The 15,581-nt window shown below is 40.1% G+C and overlaps 1 protein-coding gene across 4 annotated transcripts in view; it reads left to right on the forward strand.

The window, feature by feature from the left end:
• PRKDC (protein kinase, DNA-activated, catalytic subunit) overlaps positions 1-15,581 on the forward strand; it is a 244,993-nt gene that overhangs the window by 200,548 nt on the left and 28,864 nt on the right. For all 4 annotated transcript variants that reach the window (XM_064588357.1, XM_064588358.1, XM_064588359.1 and 1 more), the window contains one exon: positions 12,438-12,627. In XM_064588357.1, the coding sequence (XP_064444427.1) occupies positions 12,438-12,627 (190 nt within the window). The remainder of the gene's footprint in view (positions 1-12,437; positions 12,628-15,581) is intronic.

Genomic DNA, 15,581 nt, shown 5'->3' on the forward strand with positions numbered 1-15,581 from the left:
GTAAACAGGCAGGACTCTCTGCTTGTGTGGACTTTCTGCCCCAGTGCTGCTGGGTTAAGCAGCTTCCTAGGTGCTCTAATCAAGTTTCATGGTCAGGTAGGACAGAACCAAGAGTGACACTCAGAAATAGGTGGAGCTATAAATTAGCTTCCCTCCCCTGGCAGAGTAGCTTGTTGTTTGGGGTCTAACATCAGGCAGACCTGTGCCCTGCCTACTTCCCTGGTCAGACTGGGCCACTGTGTTGGCTCCACAGATAAGCCAAGCCACTGGTTAGAATTTCTACTTGGGCACTGCTATGAATAGGAACTCAGTCTGCCAAGATCTGAGTGCTGGTTGCTGTAAGCCCAAACCCCCTTTCTGTCACAGTCTGATTCCCAGTCATCAAGTCCTGCTGCAGGTTCCTTCATGATCCCTAAGAGATGAGACCCAAGCGGGCTTCCTGATTTGCAAACTAGATGTCCCTCTCGGGGAGGACATTTTTCCTACTGGAAAAACTTCAGACTTGGGGGCAGAGCCCTCTTGGTGTGGTACTGTCCCATCCTGAGGTAGGGACCATACAGTCATACAGTAGCTACTTCTTTTTCTCTTCCTATGTGATCCATCTGAGTCTCTGTGGTGTTTCAGGCTTATCCCTGTGTTCTAAGATTTTCTCAATGGTGTCTTGTCTATGAATAGTAGTTAGTTGGTTTTGTTTGGTTTTGTTTTTGTTTTTGTTTTTTGAGGGAGACTGAAGTCAAGACTGACCTATGTCACCATCTTGGTGGTGCCAGTCTTCCTTGTAGTTTATTACATTGACTGATTTTTGAATATGAAACAAATGTTGCATTTTGAGGGTAAATCTTGTGTCATTACAATGATCCTTTTTATATATTCTCAGATTTGCTAACATTTTGTTAAGAATTTTATTGTGTATATTCAAGTGGGATATTGGTTTGTAATTTTCTTTTTTATAATGTCTTTGTCAGGTTTTGGTATTAGGTTATAAAATAAGTTGGACATGTTCCCTTCTTTCTTCTTGGAAAAAGTTTATGTAAGAAGATCCTTCTTATTTCTTACATGAATATTTGATAGAATTCACCAGTGAGACATTAGTAGTTTTCCTTAGGTAAGATTTTTGATAATGCATGTAATTTCTTCGGTAGATGGGGCTATTTAAATTTTCTATTTCTTTTTGTGTCGATTTTATTAAATTGTATTTTTCACTATATTTTTCCATTTCATTTAAGTTGTCAAATTGTTCACATAAAGTTGCTCATATTATTCTCTTATTTTTTTATTACTTGCAGTATCTGTGGTGGGAACCCCTTTTTCACTCCTGATACTGGTGATTTGTGTTCTCTGTTTTTTCTTGATCAGTCTAGCTAGAGGTTTGTCAATTCTGTTGATCTTCTCAAAGGACCAGCTTTCGACTTTGCTAATTTTCTTTAGTATCTGTGTTCTATTTCATTGATTTCTGGTCTCATCTTTAGTATTTTCTTCTTTCAACTTACTTTTGACTTACTTTGCTCTTCTTTTTTTAGTTTCTTAAGGTGGAAACTTTGATGGTTGATTTTATACTTTTTTCCCCTCATCTAAACATTTAAAGTTACATGCATCCCTCTAAGCTCTGCTTGCTGCATACTGCAAATTTTGATATATAGTATTTACATTATCACTTAGTTTAAAATATTTTCTAATTCTCTGGGGCTCTTGGGTGGCTCAGTTGGTTGAGTGTCTGACTCCTGATTTTGGCTCAGGTCATGATCTCAGAGTCATGGGATCAAGCCCCATATCAGGCCTTGCACTCAGCAGAGTCTGCTTGAGATTCTGCTTGAGATTCTTTCTCCCTCTCCACCCACCCCACCACGCAGCTTGCACATGTGCTCTCTCTAAAATAAATTAAATAAATAATAAATAAATAAAATCTTAAAAAATATTTTCTAATTCTCATGTGATTTCATTTTTGATCCTTGGAATAGTTATAAGTGCTTTGTTTAATTTCCAAATAGGTGAGGGTTTTTTGTCTCTTATTAATTTCTCAATTCCACAGTGGTCACAAAACACACTGCATGGTTTTAGCTTTTTAAAATTTATTGAGACTTGTTTTACAGTTTAGCATATGGTCTATTTTAGTAAATATACTATGTGTACTTGAAAATCCTGTATATTATGCTGTTCTTAGATGTAATGTTTATAAATTTCAATTAGATCAAGGTGGTTGATGGTAGTTTTCAGAACTCTATGTCTTTATTGATTTTTTGGTCTATCCCATCAGCTGCTGAGATACATAGGGATTTCAAAATCTCTTACTTTGTGAAATTGTCTATTTTTCTCTTTAATTCTAGTTTTACTTATTGTATTTTGAACTTTGTTATTAGGCATATACATATCAGTAATTGCTAGGTCTTCCTGATGAAATGTCCTTTTTATTATTATATGTCGATATAATGTATGACGTAGCATATAGTGAAAACACTAATAGATAATATTATATTTTTGCTTTAATATATAAAACAAAGCAGTCAGGGGCGCCTGGGTGGCTCAGTTGGTTAAGCGACTGCCTTCAGCTCAGGTCATGATCCTGGAGTCCCTGGATCGAGTCCTGCATCAGGCTCCCTGCTCGGCAGGGAGTCTGCTTCGTCCTCTGACCCTATCCCCTCTCATGTGTTCTCTCTCTCTCATTCTCTCTCTCTCAAATAAATAAATAAAATCTTTAAGAAAAAAAAAAAGTCATACATATTTGAAAGAACTTAGAGGAGAGAAAAAGTCATTTTATACTTACTATTTCTGATGCTCATTATTTGTAAAGACCCTAGTTTTCCTCCAATATCATTTACCTTTAGTTGAAAATTTTCCTTTAAGCAATTCTTGTAGTTTAGGTCTGCCTTTGATGAATTCTCTTAGTTTTCCTCTATCTGAAGATATCTTTATTTCACTGTGTTTCCTGAAGAATGTTTTCTGCGGATATCGAATTCTGGGTGGATCCCCCTTCCTCCTCAGCAGTATCATTTGCCCTCCATGTTTCTAAAGAGAAAGTAATGATTATTCAAATTGTTGTTCCCCTGTATGTAATCTATCATACTCTTTGACTGGTTTCAGGATTTTTTTTTATCATTGGCTATCAGCAGTTTGATTATGATGTGTTTAGGTATACTTTCCTTTGAATTTACCTGCTTAAGGTTTGCTGAGCTTCTCAAATCTGTACATTTATGTCACTAAATTTGGGGAATTTTCTGTTATTTTTCATCAAATATTTTTTGCTCCAATTTTTCGGTCTTTGTGGGGTGCCCATTATATATATATTAGACTTTTTGACATTGTCTTACACAGGTCCCTGAAGCTCTGTTCATTTTTATTCAGTCTTTTTTTCTCTTTATTCTTCAGATTAGATCATTTCTATTGAACTGTCTTCAGGTCACTGTCATTTTCCTCTTTTGTCTTAATTCCTCTTTTAAGTTTATGTAGCAAATTTTTTATTAATTAGTTTATTTTTTCGGTTGTAAAATTTCCATTTGGCTTTTTAATACTTACTTTTTCCTACTGAGATAGTTTAAGATAACTTAAAAAGCCTTTCCATTATTTCATGTTATTTTTTTGACCTCTTGGAGCATCGTTAAAATAGCTGCTTGGGGTGCCTGGGTGGCTCATTCGGTTAAGCGTCTGACTCTTGGTTTCAGCTCACGTCATGATCTCAAGGTTGTGAGATCAGGCTCTGCACTCATTGTGGAGTCTGCTTGTCCTTTTCCCTCCCCCTCTACCACTCCCACCCCTCCCTGCTCACTCACTCACTCTCCTTCTAAAATAATAAAATTTTTTTAAAAAATAGCTGCTTTAAGGTCCTTTATGATCATTCCAGCATATGGGTCATCTCAGAGTTGAATCTGTTGACTGTCTTTTCTACCGAGAATGGATACATTTCCCTGGTTCTTTGTATATCAAGTAATTTTGGATCTTAGAAATTGTTAATATTATCTTGTGTAGACTCTGAGCTCTATTATAATTCTGAGGAATTATTGCTTTAGCAAGCAGTTAGCCCAGTTAGATTTGGATAGTGGACTGTGTCTTGCCTTCTTGATTTACATCTTAGTTCAGGACTCAAGCCTTTCCTTCACTGTTTACAGTCAGTCCTACACATGCATATTTCAGGAGGCAGGCTGAAACTTGTGTGGCTTCATTTATAGAATTAGAGGGCTTCTTCTCTGGCTCCTCACTTCCAGGATTCCCGCTACAACCTTTGGTCTGCCTAGGTTCCCTTGCAGGTTTCTCCAGGCAGAATACAGCAGGATTCCTTTCGGAATCTTAGCCACTCTGGCTACCATACCCCTTATCAGCCATGGTTACCCTCATGGAAAAACTGGAAAAAGAAAGGAAAACAAAAACTCGGGCGCCTGGGTGGCTCAGTTGTTTAAGCGACTGCCTTCGGCTCAGGTCATGATCCTGGAGTCCCTGGATCGAGTCCCGCATCGGGCTCCCTGCTCGGCAGGGAGTCTGCTTCGTCCTCTGACCCTATCCCCTCTCATGTGTTCTCTCTCTCTCATTCTCTCTCTCTCAAATAAATAAATAAAATATTTAAAAAAAAAAAAAAGAAAACAAAAACTCATCCTAATGGCAGTCACCTTTGGCCTCCCTGCACATAAGTCTGCCATCTTGGTTTTTTTTTTAATTTTATTATGTTATGTTAGTCACCATAAAATACATCATTAGTTTTTGATGTGGTGATCCAGGATCCATTGTTTTCGTATAACACCCAGTGCTCCATGCAATATGTGCCCTCCTTAATACCCATCACCGGGCTAACCCAACCCCCCTGCCCCCTCCCCTCTAAAACTCTGTTTGTTTCTCAGAGTCCATAGTCTCTCATGGTTCATCTCTCCCTCTGATTCCCCCCCCCTTCATTTTTCCCTTCCTTCTTCTAATGTCCTCCATGCTATTCCTTATGTTCCACAAATAAGTGAAACCATATGATAATTGACTTTCTCACTTAGCATAATCTCCTCCAGTCCCATCCATGTTGATGTAAAAGTTGGGTATTCATCCTTTCTGATGGCTGAGTAATATTCCATTGTATATATGGACCACATCTTCTTTATCCATTCATCTGTTGAAGGGCATCTCGGCTCTTTCCACAGTTTGGCTATTGCGGACATTGCTGCTATGAACATTGGGGTGCATATGGCCCTTCTTTTCACTACATCTGTGTCTTTGGGGTAAATACCCAGTAGTGCAATTGCTGGGTCATAGGGTAGCCTTATTTTTAACTTTCTGAGGAACGTCCACACTGTTTTCCAAAGTGGCTGTACCAACCTGCATTCCCACCAACAGTGTAAGAGGGTTCCCCTTTCTCCACAACCTCTCCAACATTTGTTGTTTCTTTCCCTGTCCATTTTTGCCATTCTAACTGGTGTAAGGTGGTATCTCAATGTGGTTTTGATTTGAATTTCCCTGATGGCTAATGATGATGAACATTTTTTCATGTGTCTGTTAGCCATTTGTATGTCTTCTTCAGAGAAGTGTCTTTTCATATCTTCTGCCCATTTTTTGACTTGATTATTTGTTTTTTGGGTGTTGAGTTTGAGAAGTTCTTTATAGATCTTGGATACCAGCCCTTTATCTGTAGTGTCATTTGCAAATATCTTCTCCCATTCTGTGGGTTGCCTCTTTGTTTTCTTGACTGTTCCCTTTGCTGTATAGAAGATTTTTATCTTGATGAAGTCCCAAAAGTTCATTTTTGCTTTTGTTTCACTAGCTTTTGGAGATGTATCTTGAAAGAAGTTGCTGTGGCCGATGTCAAAGAGGTTCCTGCCTATGTTCTCCTCTAGGATTTTGATGGATTCCTGTCTCACATTGAGGTCTTTCATCCATTTTGAGTTTATCTTTGTGAATGGTGTTAGAGAATGGTCGAGTTTCATTCTTCTGCATGTGGCTGTCCAATTTTCCCAGCACCATTTATTGAAGAGACTGTCTTTTTTCCATTGCATGTTTTTTCCTGCTTTGTCGAAAATTATTTGACAATAGAGTTGAGGGTCTATGTCTGGGTTCTCTATTCTGTTCCATTGGTCTGTATGTCTGTTTTTTTGCCAGTACCATGCTGTCTTGGTGATCACGGCTTTGTAATATAGCTTGAAGTCGGGCAACAGGATGCCCCCAGCTTTGTTTTTCTTTTTCAACATTTCATTGGAGATTTGGGGTCTTTTCTGAGTCCATACAAATTTTAGGATTGTTTGTTCCAGCACTTTGAAAAATGTCATTGGAATTTTGATCAGGATGGCATTAAAGGTATAGATTGCTCTGGGTAGCATAGACATTTTAACAATGTTTATTCTTCTGATCCATGAGCATGGACTATTTTTCCATCTTTTTGTGTTTCTCCAATTTTTTTCATGAGTGTTCTGTAGTTCCTAGAGTATAGATCCTTTACCTCTTTGGTTGGGTTTAGTCTGAGGTATCTTATGGTTTTTGGTGCTGTTGTAAATTGAATCATTTCTCTAATTTCTCTTTCTACAGTTGCGTTGTTAGTGTATAAGAAAGCAGCTGATTTCTGTGCATGGATTTTGTATCCTGCCACATTACTGAATTGCTGTATGAGTTCTAGTAATTTGGGGATGGAGTCTTTTGGATTTTCCACATAAAGTATCATGTCATCTGCGAAAAGAGAGAGTTTGACTTCTTCTTTGCCAATTTGAATACCTTTTATTTCTTTTTTTTTCTGATTGTTGTTGCTAGGACTTCTAGTACTATGTTGAACAATAGTGGCAAGAGTGGGCATCCTTGACGTGTTCCTAATCTTAAGGGAAAGGCTTTCAGCTTTTCCCCATTGAGGATGATATTCGCTGTGGGCTTTTCATAGATGGATTTTATGAACTTGAGGAGAGTTCCCTCTCTCCCTATACTCTGAAGAGTTTTTTCAGGAAAGGATGTTGTATTTTGTCAAATGCTTTTTCTGCATCAATTGAGAGGACCATATGGTTCTTCCTCCTATTATTAATGTAATCTGTCACATTGATTCATTTTCGAATGTTTAACCACCCTTGCCTCCTGGGGATAAATCCCACTTGGTCGTGGTGGATGATCCTTTTAATGTATTGTTGGATCCTATTAGCTAGGATTTTATTGAGGATTTTGGAATCCATATTCATCAGGGATATCGGATTGAAATTCTCCTTTTTGATGGGGTCTTTGCCTGGTTTGGGGATTAAAGTAATGCAGGCCTCATAGAATGAGTTTGGAAGTTTTCCTTCTGTTTCTATTTTTTGAAACAGCTTAAGTAGAATAGGTATTATTTCTTCTTTGAATGTTTGGTAGAATTCCCCAGGGAATCCATCAGGCCCTGGAGTCTTGTTTTTTGGGAGGTTTTTGATCACTGCTTCAATCTCGTTACTGGTAATTGGCCTATTCAGTTGTCAGTTTCTTCCTCTTTCAGTCTTGGCAGCTTATAGGTTGCAGGAAGGCCTCCATTTCATCCAGATTGCTCAGTTTATTGGCATATAGTTGTTGATAATAATCTCTAATAATTGTTTCTATTTCCTTGGTGTTAGTCATGATATCTCCCTTTTCATTCATAATTTTATTAATTTGGGTCCTTTCTCTCTTCTTTTGGATAAGTCTGGCCAGTGGTTTATCGATCTTATTAATTCTTTCAAAGAACCAACTTCTAGTTTCATTGATCTGATCTACTGTGTTTCTGCTTTCTAATTCCCTGATCTTTGCTCTAATCTTAATTATTTCTCTTCTCATGTGTGGCTTAGGCATCATTTGTTGCTTTGTCTCTAGTTCTTTAAGGTGTAGAGTTAGTTGGTGAATCCGGGATTTTTCTGTTTTTTTGAATGAAGCTTGGATGGCTATGTATTTCCCCCTTAGGACCACCTTTGCAGTATCCCATAGGTTTTGGACCGGTGTGTTTTCGTTCTCGTTGATTTCCATGAATTCTTTAAGTTCTTTGATTTCCTGTTTGATCCAAACATTCTTGAGCAGAGTGGTCTTTAGCGTCCAAGTGTTTGAATTTCTGCCAAATTTCTTCTTGTGATTGAGTTCCAGTTTTAAAGCATTGTGGTCTGAGAATATTCAGGGAATAATCTCAGTCTTTTGGTATCGGTTGAGACCTGATTTGTGGCCCAGTATGTGGTCAATTCTGGAGAAAGTTCCATGTATGCTCAAGAAAAATGAGCATTCTGTTGTTTTGGGGTGGAATGTTCTGTATATATCTATGAGGTCCATCTGGCCCAGTGCATCACTCAACGCTCTTGTTTCTTTGTTGATTTTCTGCTTAGATGATCTGTGCATTGCTGAGAGTGGAGTATTGAGGCCTCCTACAATTAACGTATTGTTATCAATATGACTCTTTATTTTGGTTAACAGTTGGCTTATGTAGATGGCTGCTCCCATGTTGTGGGCATAGATATTTACAATTGTTAGATCTTCTTGTAGGATAAACCCTTTAAGAATTATATAGTGTCCTTCTGTGTTTCTAACTACAGACTTCAGTTTAAAATCTAATTTGTCTGATATAAGAATTGCCACCCCATCTTTCTTTTGAGGTCCGCTGGCATGGAAGATGGATCTCCATCCCTTCACTTTCAGTCTGGATATATCTTTAGGTTCAAAATGAGTCTCTTGTATGGGGCGCCTGGGTGGCTTAGTCGTTAAGTGTCTGCCTTCGGCTCAGGTCATGATCCCAGAGTCCTGGGATCGAGCCCTGCATTGCGATCCCTGCTCAGCGGGAAAGCCTGCTTCTCCCTCTCCCACTCCCCCTGCTTGTGTTCCCTCTCTCGCTGTGTCTCTCTGTCAAATAAATAAATAAAATCTTTAAAAAAAAAAAAAATGAATCTCTTGTAGACAGCATGTGGATGGGTCCTGCCTTTTTATCCAATCTGTAACCCTGTGCCGTTTCATGGCAGCATTTAGGCCGTTCATGTTGAGAGTGATTATTGAAAGATATGAATTAATTGTCATCATGTTGCCTGTGAAAACATTGTTTTTATAGATTGTCCCTGTAAATTTCTGTTCTATATCACTCTTGGGGTCTTTCTCCTTTTATAGAACCCCCCTTAATATTTCTTGCAGGGCTGGCTTAGTGGTCACATATTCTTTCAGTTTCTGCCAGTCGTGGAAGCTCTGAATCTCTCCATCCATTCTAAATGACAGCCTTGCTGGATAAAGTATTCTTGGCTGCATGTTCTTCTCGTTTAGTACCCTGATTATGTCTTGCCAGGCCTTTCTGGCTTGCCAGGTCTCTGTGGATAGGTCTAACGTTATTCTGATGTTCCTCCCTCCGTACATAAGGAATGTCTTCCCCCTAACTGCCCTTAAGATGGTTTCCTTGGTTCTAAGATTTGCGAGTTTTACTATTACATGCTGGGGTGTTGGCCTATTTTCCTTGATCTTGGGAGGGATCCTCTCTGCCTCTAGGACACAAATGTTTGTTTCATTCCCCAGATTAGGGAAGTCCTCAGCGACGATTTGCTCAAATACATCTTCTAGTCCTCTCTCTCTCTCCACTCCCTCCAGGATTCCAATTATTCTGACATTGGAACGCTTCATGGTGTCACTTATTTCTCTGGTTCTATTTTCATGGATTCTGAGTTGTTTTTCCCTGGCCTCCTCTTTTCCCTTTTTATCTCTTAAATTGTCTCCCAGGTCGCTTATTTGTTATTCTGCCTCACATACCCTAGCTGTTAGATTATCTAGGTTAGATTGGATCTCATTGATAGCATTTTTAAGTTCTGCCAATTCAGCTTTCATTTCTGCCATTAGAGACTCTATGTTGCCATTAATTGATTACTCCATTCTAGCTGTTGTCTTCACAATTGCTAGCCTGAATTCCGTCTCCAACATCTTGGTTATATCTGCATCCATTTGTAAATCTGAGGCATAAATCATAATCTCTGAGTCTTCTAATTTGGGGGTTCCTCCTCCTAGTCATTCTGTTGATGGGTGGTTGAGGGAATATATAGAGTCCAAATTATTGACCAGAATCCAAGCCAGATGCACCTTTTTTCTAGGGACCTTAGGGTTGCTGGCCTCTTGTTTTCCTAGCCTGTCTTCTGTGGGAGGGGCCTGCCGTGCTGTTACTCAGGCAACCCTGTTTGGGCGGAGTTGCCCTGCCCCCCTGTGGCGGTGGATGGTCTCAGTGGGAATCAGTTTATTGGGGCTTTTGTTCTCTGGCGGCTTTCCATGTCTCTTCTGAGAGTCAGAGCAGAAGAGACCATTTCCAACCCTTTGCCTCAGAGCAGAGAGATCACAATCTGTTCTTCAGTGAGCTCTCTAGGCCACACTGTCTCCGTTTCTGTCTGTGCTGCTATAAAGTGCAGCGTCCTGCATTGTGCACCCCTCTGCAGCTCTCCCAGTCCTTCCTCCAGGTCGTGGCATGTCTCTGCCCTTTGTGCTTCTGAAACGCCAGCCGCTCCCAGTTCACATGCGTGACCCCACTTCTCCGGGTTTCCATCCTGGGGGGCTGCCCTAAAGTCCTTTCCCTGCCGGTACCGTCTGTGAGTCTGTGCTCCATCCCCAGCGCGTGAGGCTGTCACTCACCGGTGGTGTAGGATCCCCACGGCCATGCTCCCTCCCACTGCCGTTTATCCTCCGATACCTGCCTGCAGAATCAGGGCTCCCCGCTTCCTACCTTGAAACCAACCGCCTGCGATACGCTGTTTGTAGAGATCCAGATCTATTTTCTTACATCTCAGGCTGATTTCGTGGGTGCTCAGAGTGGTCTGGTAGATATCCAGCTCAATTCCAGGGACCAGTTGAAATAGGGTCCCCTACTCCTCTGCCATCTTTTTTTCTCACAGTCTGCCATCTTGTATTCACTCTCAGCGATCTCGGGTGGTTGTATTTGGTATTTTATCCAGCGTGTTATCAGCAGAAGGATGGGCTGTAGGATGTATACACTGTCATGTAAGAGCGAGAATTCTGTTATTTTGGGGAAGATGATTCTCTTCCTGGCTCCAGCCTCACCAGTCTGATACAAGAACATGTCACACACACTAACACTTCTCTGCCTTTGTTTAATTTGTTTCTTCTATCTAGAACTTCCTTACCTCCTCTACTACATGAAATTAAATGCATTTTTCAAAGCCCAGGAAAAAGTCTTTCACTTTGTGAAAACTAATCCACCTCACCTTGTTGCCCCCCCTTCCTATTTCTGTGCACCCAGGGCACTTTACTCATACTGATAGTGTAACATTTATGTTTCAAAGCATGTTTCATAAGTATTCCTCAAATATTTTTTTTAAGATTTTATCTATTTATTTGAGAGAGAGAATGAGATAGAGGGCATGAGAGGGGGGAGGGTCAGAGAGAGAGGCAGACTCCCCACTGAGCAGGGAGCCCGACGACGTGGTACTCGGGACTCCAGGATCATGACCTGAGCCGGAGGCAGTCGCTTAACCAACTGAGCCACCCAGGCGCCCTATTCCTCAAATATTTATCAAATACCTATCTTACACCACTTTTTCTTGTTTATTCTTTTAAATAAAAACAGTGAAAGCTTAAAAAACAGGAGCTCTTGGGAGGGGGGGCTCTTGTGTGTTGGGTAGAGGGCTAGGAACACAGAAGCAGATAGATGACTAGAGAGGCTTGTATCTTGGGAATTACAACGAACAAAAGAAAGAGATATATGGGACATGCTAGTCTATCTGCCCACAGTGTTTCTAAGAAAATGGAAATTAGTCACTGGATGAATAAAAAACTTAGTTGATATTGATCAGGGATGGATTTTATATGTTAAGGTCCTTGTCAGTGGTATTGACATGAAAATAATGAAAATGAAATCACTAGAACAGTCAGATATGTAAATTACAATACAAATACAAAGAATTTTATAGCAATACAGCCTTATCTTTTCATATCCCCAGTGATTTTAACCTGTTTGCTGCTTTACATGTTTCACCTTTGGGGTAGGGACCTTAGATTAGGAGATATGAAAAGAGAAACGGCTTCTGGCCCAACATAGGGCATGTCACCCATTCATTAAGAGAGAACATTGTGCATTTTAAATGCTTTATTTTGTGGAGGTATAGGCAATAAATGATATCTGGAAAAATATCTTTTAAAAGAGTTGGTTAATTAAAGATGGATATTGAGTCTGGTACCTAGAGTATACATTTACAGTCTAAAAAATGAGCAAAAAAAAAATGTTTTTTAATTTATTTACTTTTAGAGAGTGTGTGAGCAGGTGGATGAGGGTCAGAGGGAAAGGGAAAGAGAGACTCTCAAGTAAACTCTCCACTCAGTGCAGAGCCTGACACAGGGCTCGATCCCACAACCCTGAGATTGACCTGAGCTAAAATCATGAGTCCGATTCTCCACTGACTGAGCCACCCAGGTACCCCCAGAAATGAGCAAAAATTTAATAACTGTAGAATTTCTGTCTGTAAATGCCATCTAGTAGCTTCCTATATGTCAAAGATTTCTTTCATGAGTCTCTGGCATTAACTTTCATTTTTCTTTCTTTTGTGTAGATGTTTCTTTCTCAGCAAAATAGAAGAGAAACTTACTCTTCCTCCTGGTGATCATAGTATGTCCATGGATGGTGATAGAGATTCTAGTGATACAGTGGAAGTTCAGGAGCAGGGAGAAGAGGTCTGTTCTCTGATTAAGAGCTGTATGTTCTCCATGAAAATGAAGATGGTAGAAAGTGCAAGAAAGCAGGTGGGTACTTATATTTGTGGTCCTCTGCTGTAGCACCAGAATTTTCTTAAATTAGCTGGTTTTTTTAACTTAGCTTTTCCTTAAAATCTGAAGCTTAAAGGTAATTGAGTAGTAATTTTTTCTCCTTAAAAGAAAGTAAAATTGAAGAAACAGTTAAAATTATCCAGAAGGCTCTAAAGTTTACTGTGTCTTGTTAATCATGAGAAAATAATTATTTTCTGTTATTAAAAAGCAAAATAAACCCAACATCAGGTTTGATCTTGTTTAACAAAATCAGTGCTTTCCAGTTAGTTACAAATTGTATTTAGGTTTATTTTGTGGAAATATGTCATTTGATAATATCCTTTCTTGAAAATAAGTATACTTTGCTTATAATTTACATATAAACTAAATATATTAAATCACACTTTTCATGTAATTAAATCACATTTTAATATACTGGAGGAGCTTGCTCTTTTAATGACCCTGTATTAATAGATTGCTGTTATAAAGCAAAGAATGTTATTCCAGTAGAAATAATTAATATTTCTGTTTGTAAGTTTAAATGCTCATTTATAGGTTTTTCTTTGAGATGGGTGTTGTATCAGTTAGGAATTTTTATATTTCAAATAACAGAAAACCCAACACAGAGCAGCCTAAGTGAATAAAAGAAATCTATTAGTTCCCATGAATAAAGAAGTCTAGAAGATCTGGCTTTTAAATACTCTGAAATATTATCACCAGGAGCCTGCTTTCTCTCCCTCAGTTCTCTCTTCTACCATATTGGTTTTGACCTCCGATTCTTACGTAGTGAGTCCCTCTGGCAGCGCCAGGCTCACCCTTTTTAGTTGGAAATGGCTGTAGATGTTCCATATCTTCCTTCCTCTACACTATGTTTTCTTGGAATTAGAAACAGTCTCTCTATTTCTTGCAGAAAGAAGGAAGATCCTTTTCATTAGCTCTAATTGCAGCTGGGGCCATCTTCCAAGGCACACAGCTAAGGAGGGGTATGTGTGGCTTCTTAGCAGGAAGTTAGGGTACTTGGGCCAGATAGAGAGACAACACATGCTACCTAGTGCTGCTCAAACTTCTCCAAAGTGGGGAGGGTCCTGATGAGAGAGAGGAAGGAAATGAGCCACAAGTACATTATTTAGAAACATGTAAGAATCACTAGGATCGCTAAAAACCTTTTATAGGACACGGTGGCTTTTCTTAGGAATTTTTTGATAATAAATAAGAGCTATCAATACCAGTAATACTGGAGGTGAAGAGAAAAAATAGTTCCAGTCTGAAGATTACATAAAACCTTCAGTGTGTTTCAGTTTACCTGCCCATACTCTTCAAAACTCTTGAAAAGTGGAAGTGAAATTTGAGTTTTGCCTCTTCATCACCAAGCACAACATTAGGTGCTGGAGATACCACGCTGAATAAAATATGGACATGTAGACAAACAATTATAGTATGATAATACTAAAGGACAGTCACATGGGAAGGACACCTGACTTGCCTTGTGGGAACAGAAAGCTTCCTGGAGTTGGAGGTCATATCTAAGTTGGGAACTGAAAGGTGAAATATGATGGAGGGAATAACGTAGAAGACCCAGGAATGACCCTGGGCATTTGGTTTCCTAAGTGGAGTGGTAGTTGAACTTGAACACCTACTTAATGGCTGTGCTGCTTTGTGCAGGAAGCCCTGGGATGGAGGTGACCGGATAAACAGTTTTTTGGGTTTTTTTTTTAAGATTTTATTTATTTATTTATTTATTTATTTGAGAGAGAGCACGAGTAGAGGGGGAGAGGCAGAGGGAGAAGCAGACTCTCCACTGAGCAGGGAGCCCGATGTGGGACTCAATCCCAGGACCCTGGGATCATGACCTGAGCCGAAGGCAGACGCTTAACTGACTGAGCCACCCAGGCACCCCAGATAAACAGTTTTAAAACAGTGTTTTGACTGTAATGAGAGAAACGATTGGAGGAAGGGCAAAGGGTTGCCCAGCTTCGGTATTAGTCCATGTAATTGATAAGGGCAGCCAATCTAGGTTAGAGTCTGGGAAATAGAGATAAGTGTACAAGTTCAAGAAAAAGGCATGGATGAGGCACTGTGACTGGTTCTGTTCAGGAGGGGAAAGTAGGATTCCCAGGCTTCTGCCTGTGTAGCTGGGTGGATGGGAACGCAGGAAGAAGAGCAGTTTGTAGGGCAGATGGTGCATTCAGTTCAAGACATATTGAATGTGGGAGGCCTTTAAGACAAGCAAGTTGTGATTTCTATTAGATAATTAGTACATAAGAAATCTAAAGTTCTGGGGTGCCTGGGTGGCTCAGTCGTTAAGCGTCTGCCTTCAGCTCAGGTCATGATCCCAGGGTCCTGGGATCGAGCCCCGCATCGGGCTCCCTGCTCTGCAGGAGGCCTGCTTTCCCTCTCCCACTCCCCCTGCTTGTGTTTCCTCTCTCGCTGTGTTTCTCCCTGTCAAATAAATAAATAAAAATCTTAAAAAAAAAAAAAAGAAATCTAAAGTTTTGGCGAAAAAGAGCTGTGCTTGCAATAGAGGTATGAATGTGATCGGCACGTGGACTGTCACTGAAGCCACAGGAGTGGATAAAGTGACGAGGGCCAGTTGCCAAAACAGACCTACAGCTTTGGGAGGAGCAGAGGGAGAGGTGTCCCCAAAGGAGCTGAAACCAGCTTGTGACATTAGAGGATGACCAAGAGGCTGAGCCCACAGGGAGGGGCAGAAATCATCAGTGCCTGTTATCCAGGAGGACAAAGGCGTGCAGAGACTAAAGTGCCCTTGCATTGAGGAGGGGAGGCTTGTGCTGACTTCAGTGAGAACCATTTCACTGAGGCAGAAGTCCGATCATAGTGGGTAGAAGAAAGATAAGGGTAGAGATATGGGGACAGTGAGCACAGGCTGCTCCTAAGGAAGCCATGATGAGGAAGAGCAAGTGGGCTCAGGGAAGGGTTTGGATTTTTAGGTT

The sequence above is a fragment of the Mirounga angustirostris genome, unplaced genomic scaffold, assembly GCF_029215605.1.
Source record: "Mirounga angustirostris isolate CCGP_5_RB_7025 unplaced genomic scaffold, mMirAng1.0.hap1 SCAF_4, whole genome shotgun sequence".
In the NCBI taxonomy this organism is placed as follows: Eukaryota; Metazoa; Chordata; class Mammalia; order Carnivora; family Phocidae; genus Mirounga; species Mirounga angustirostris.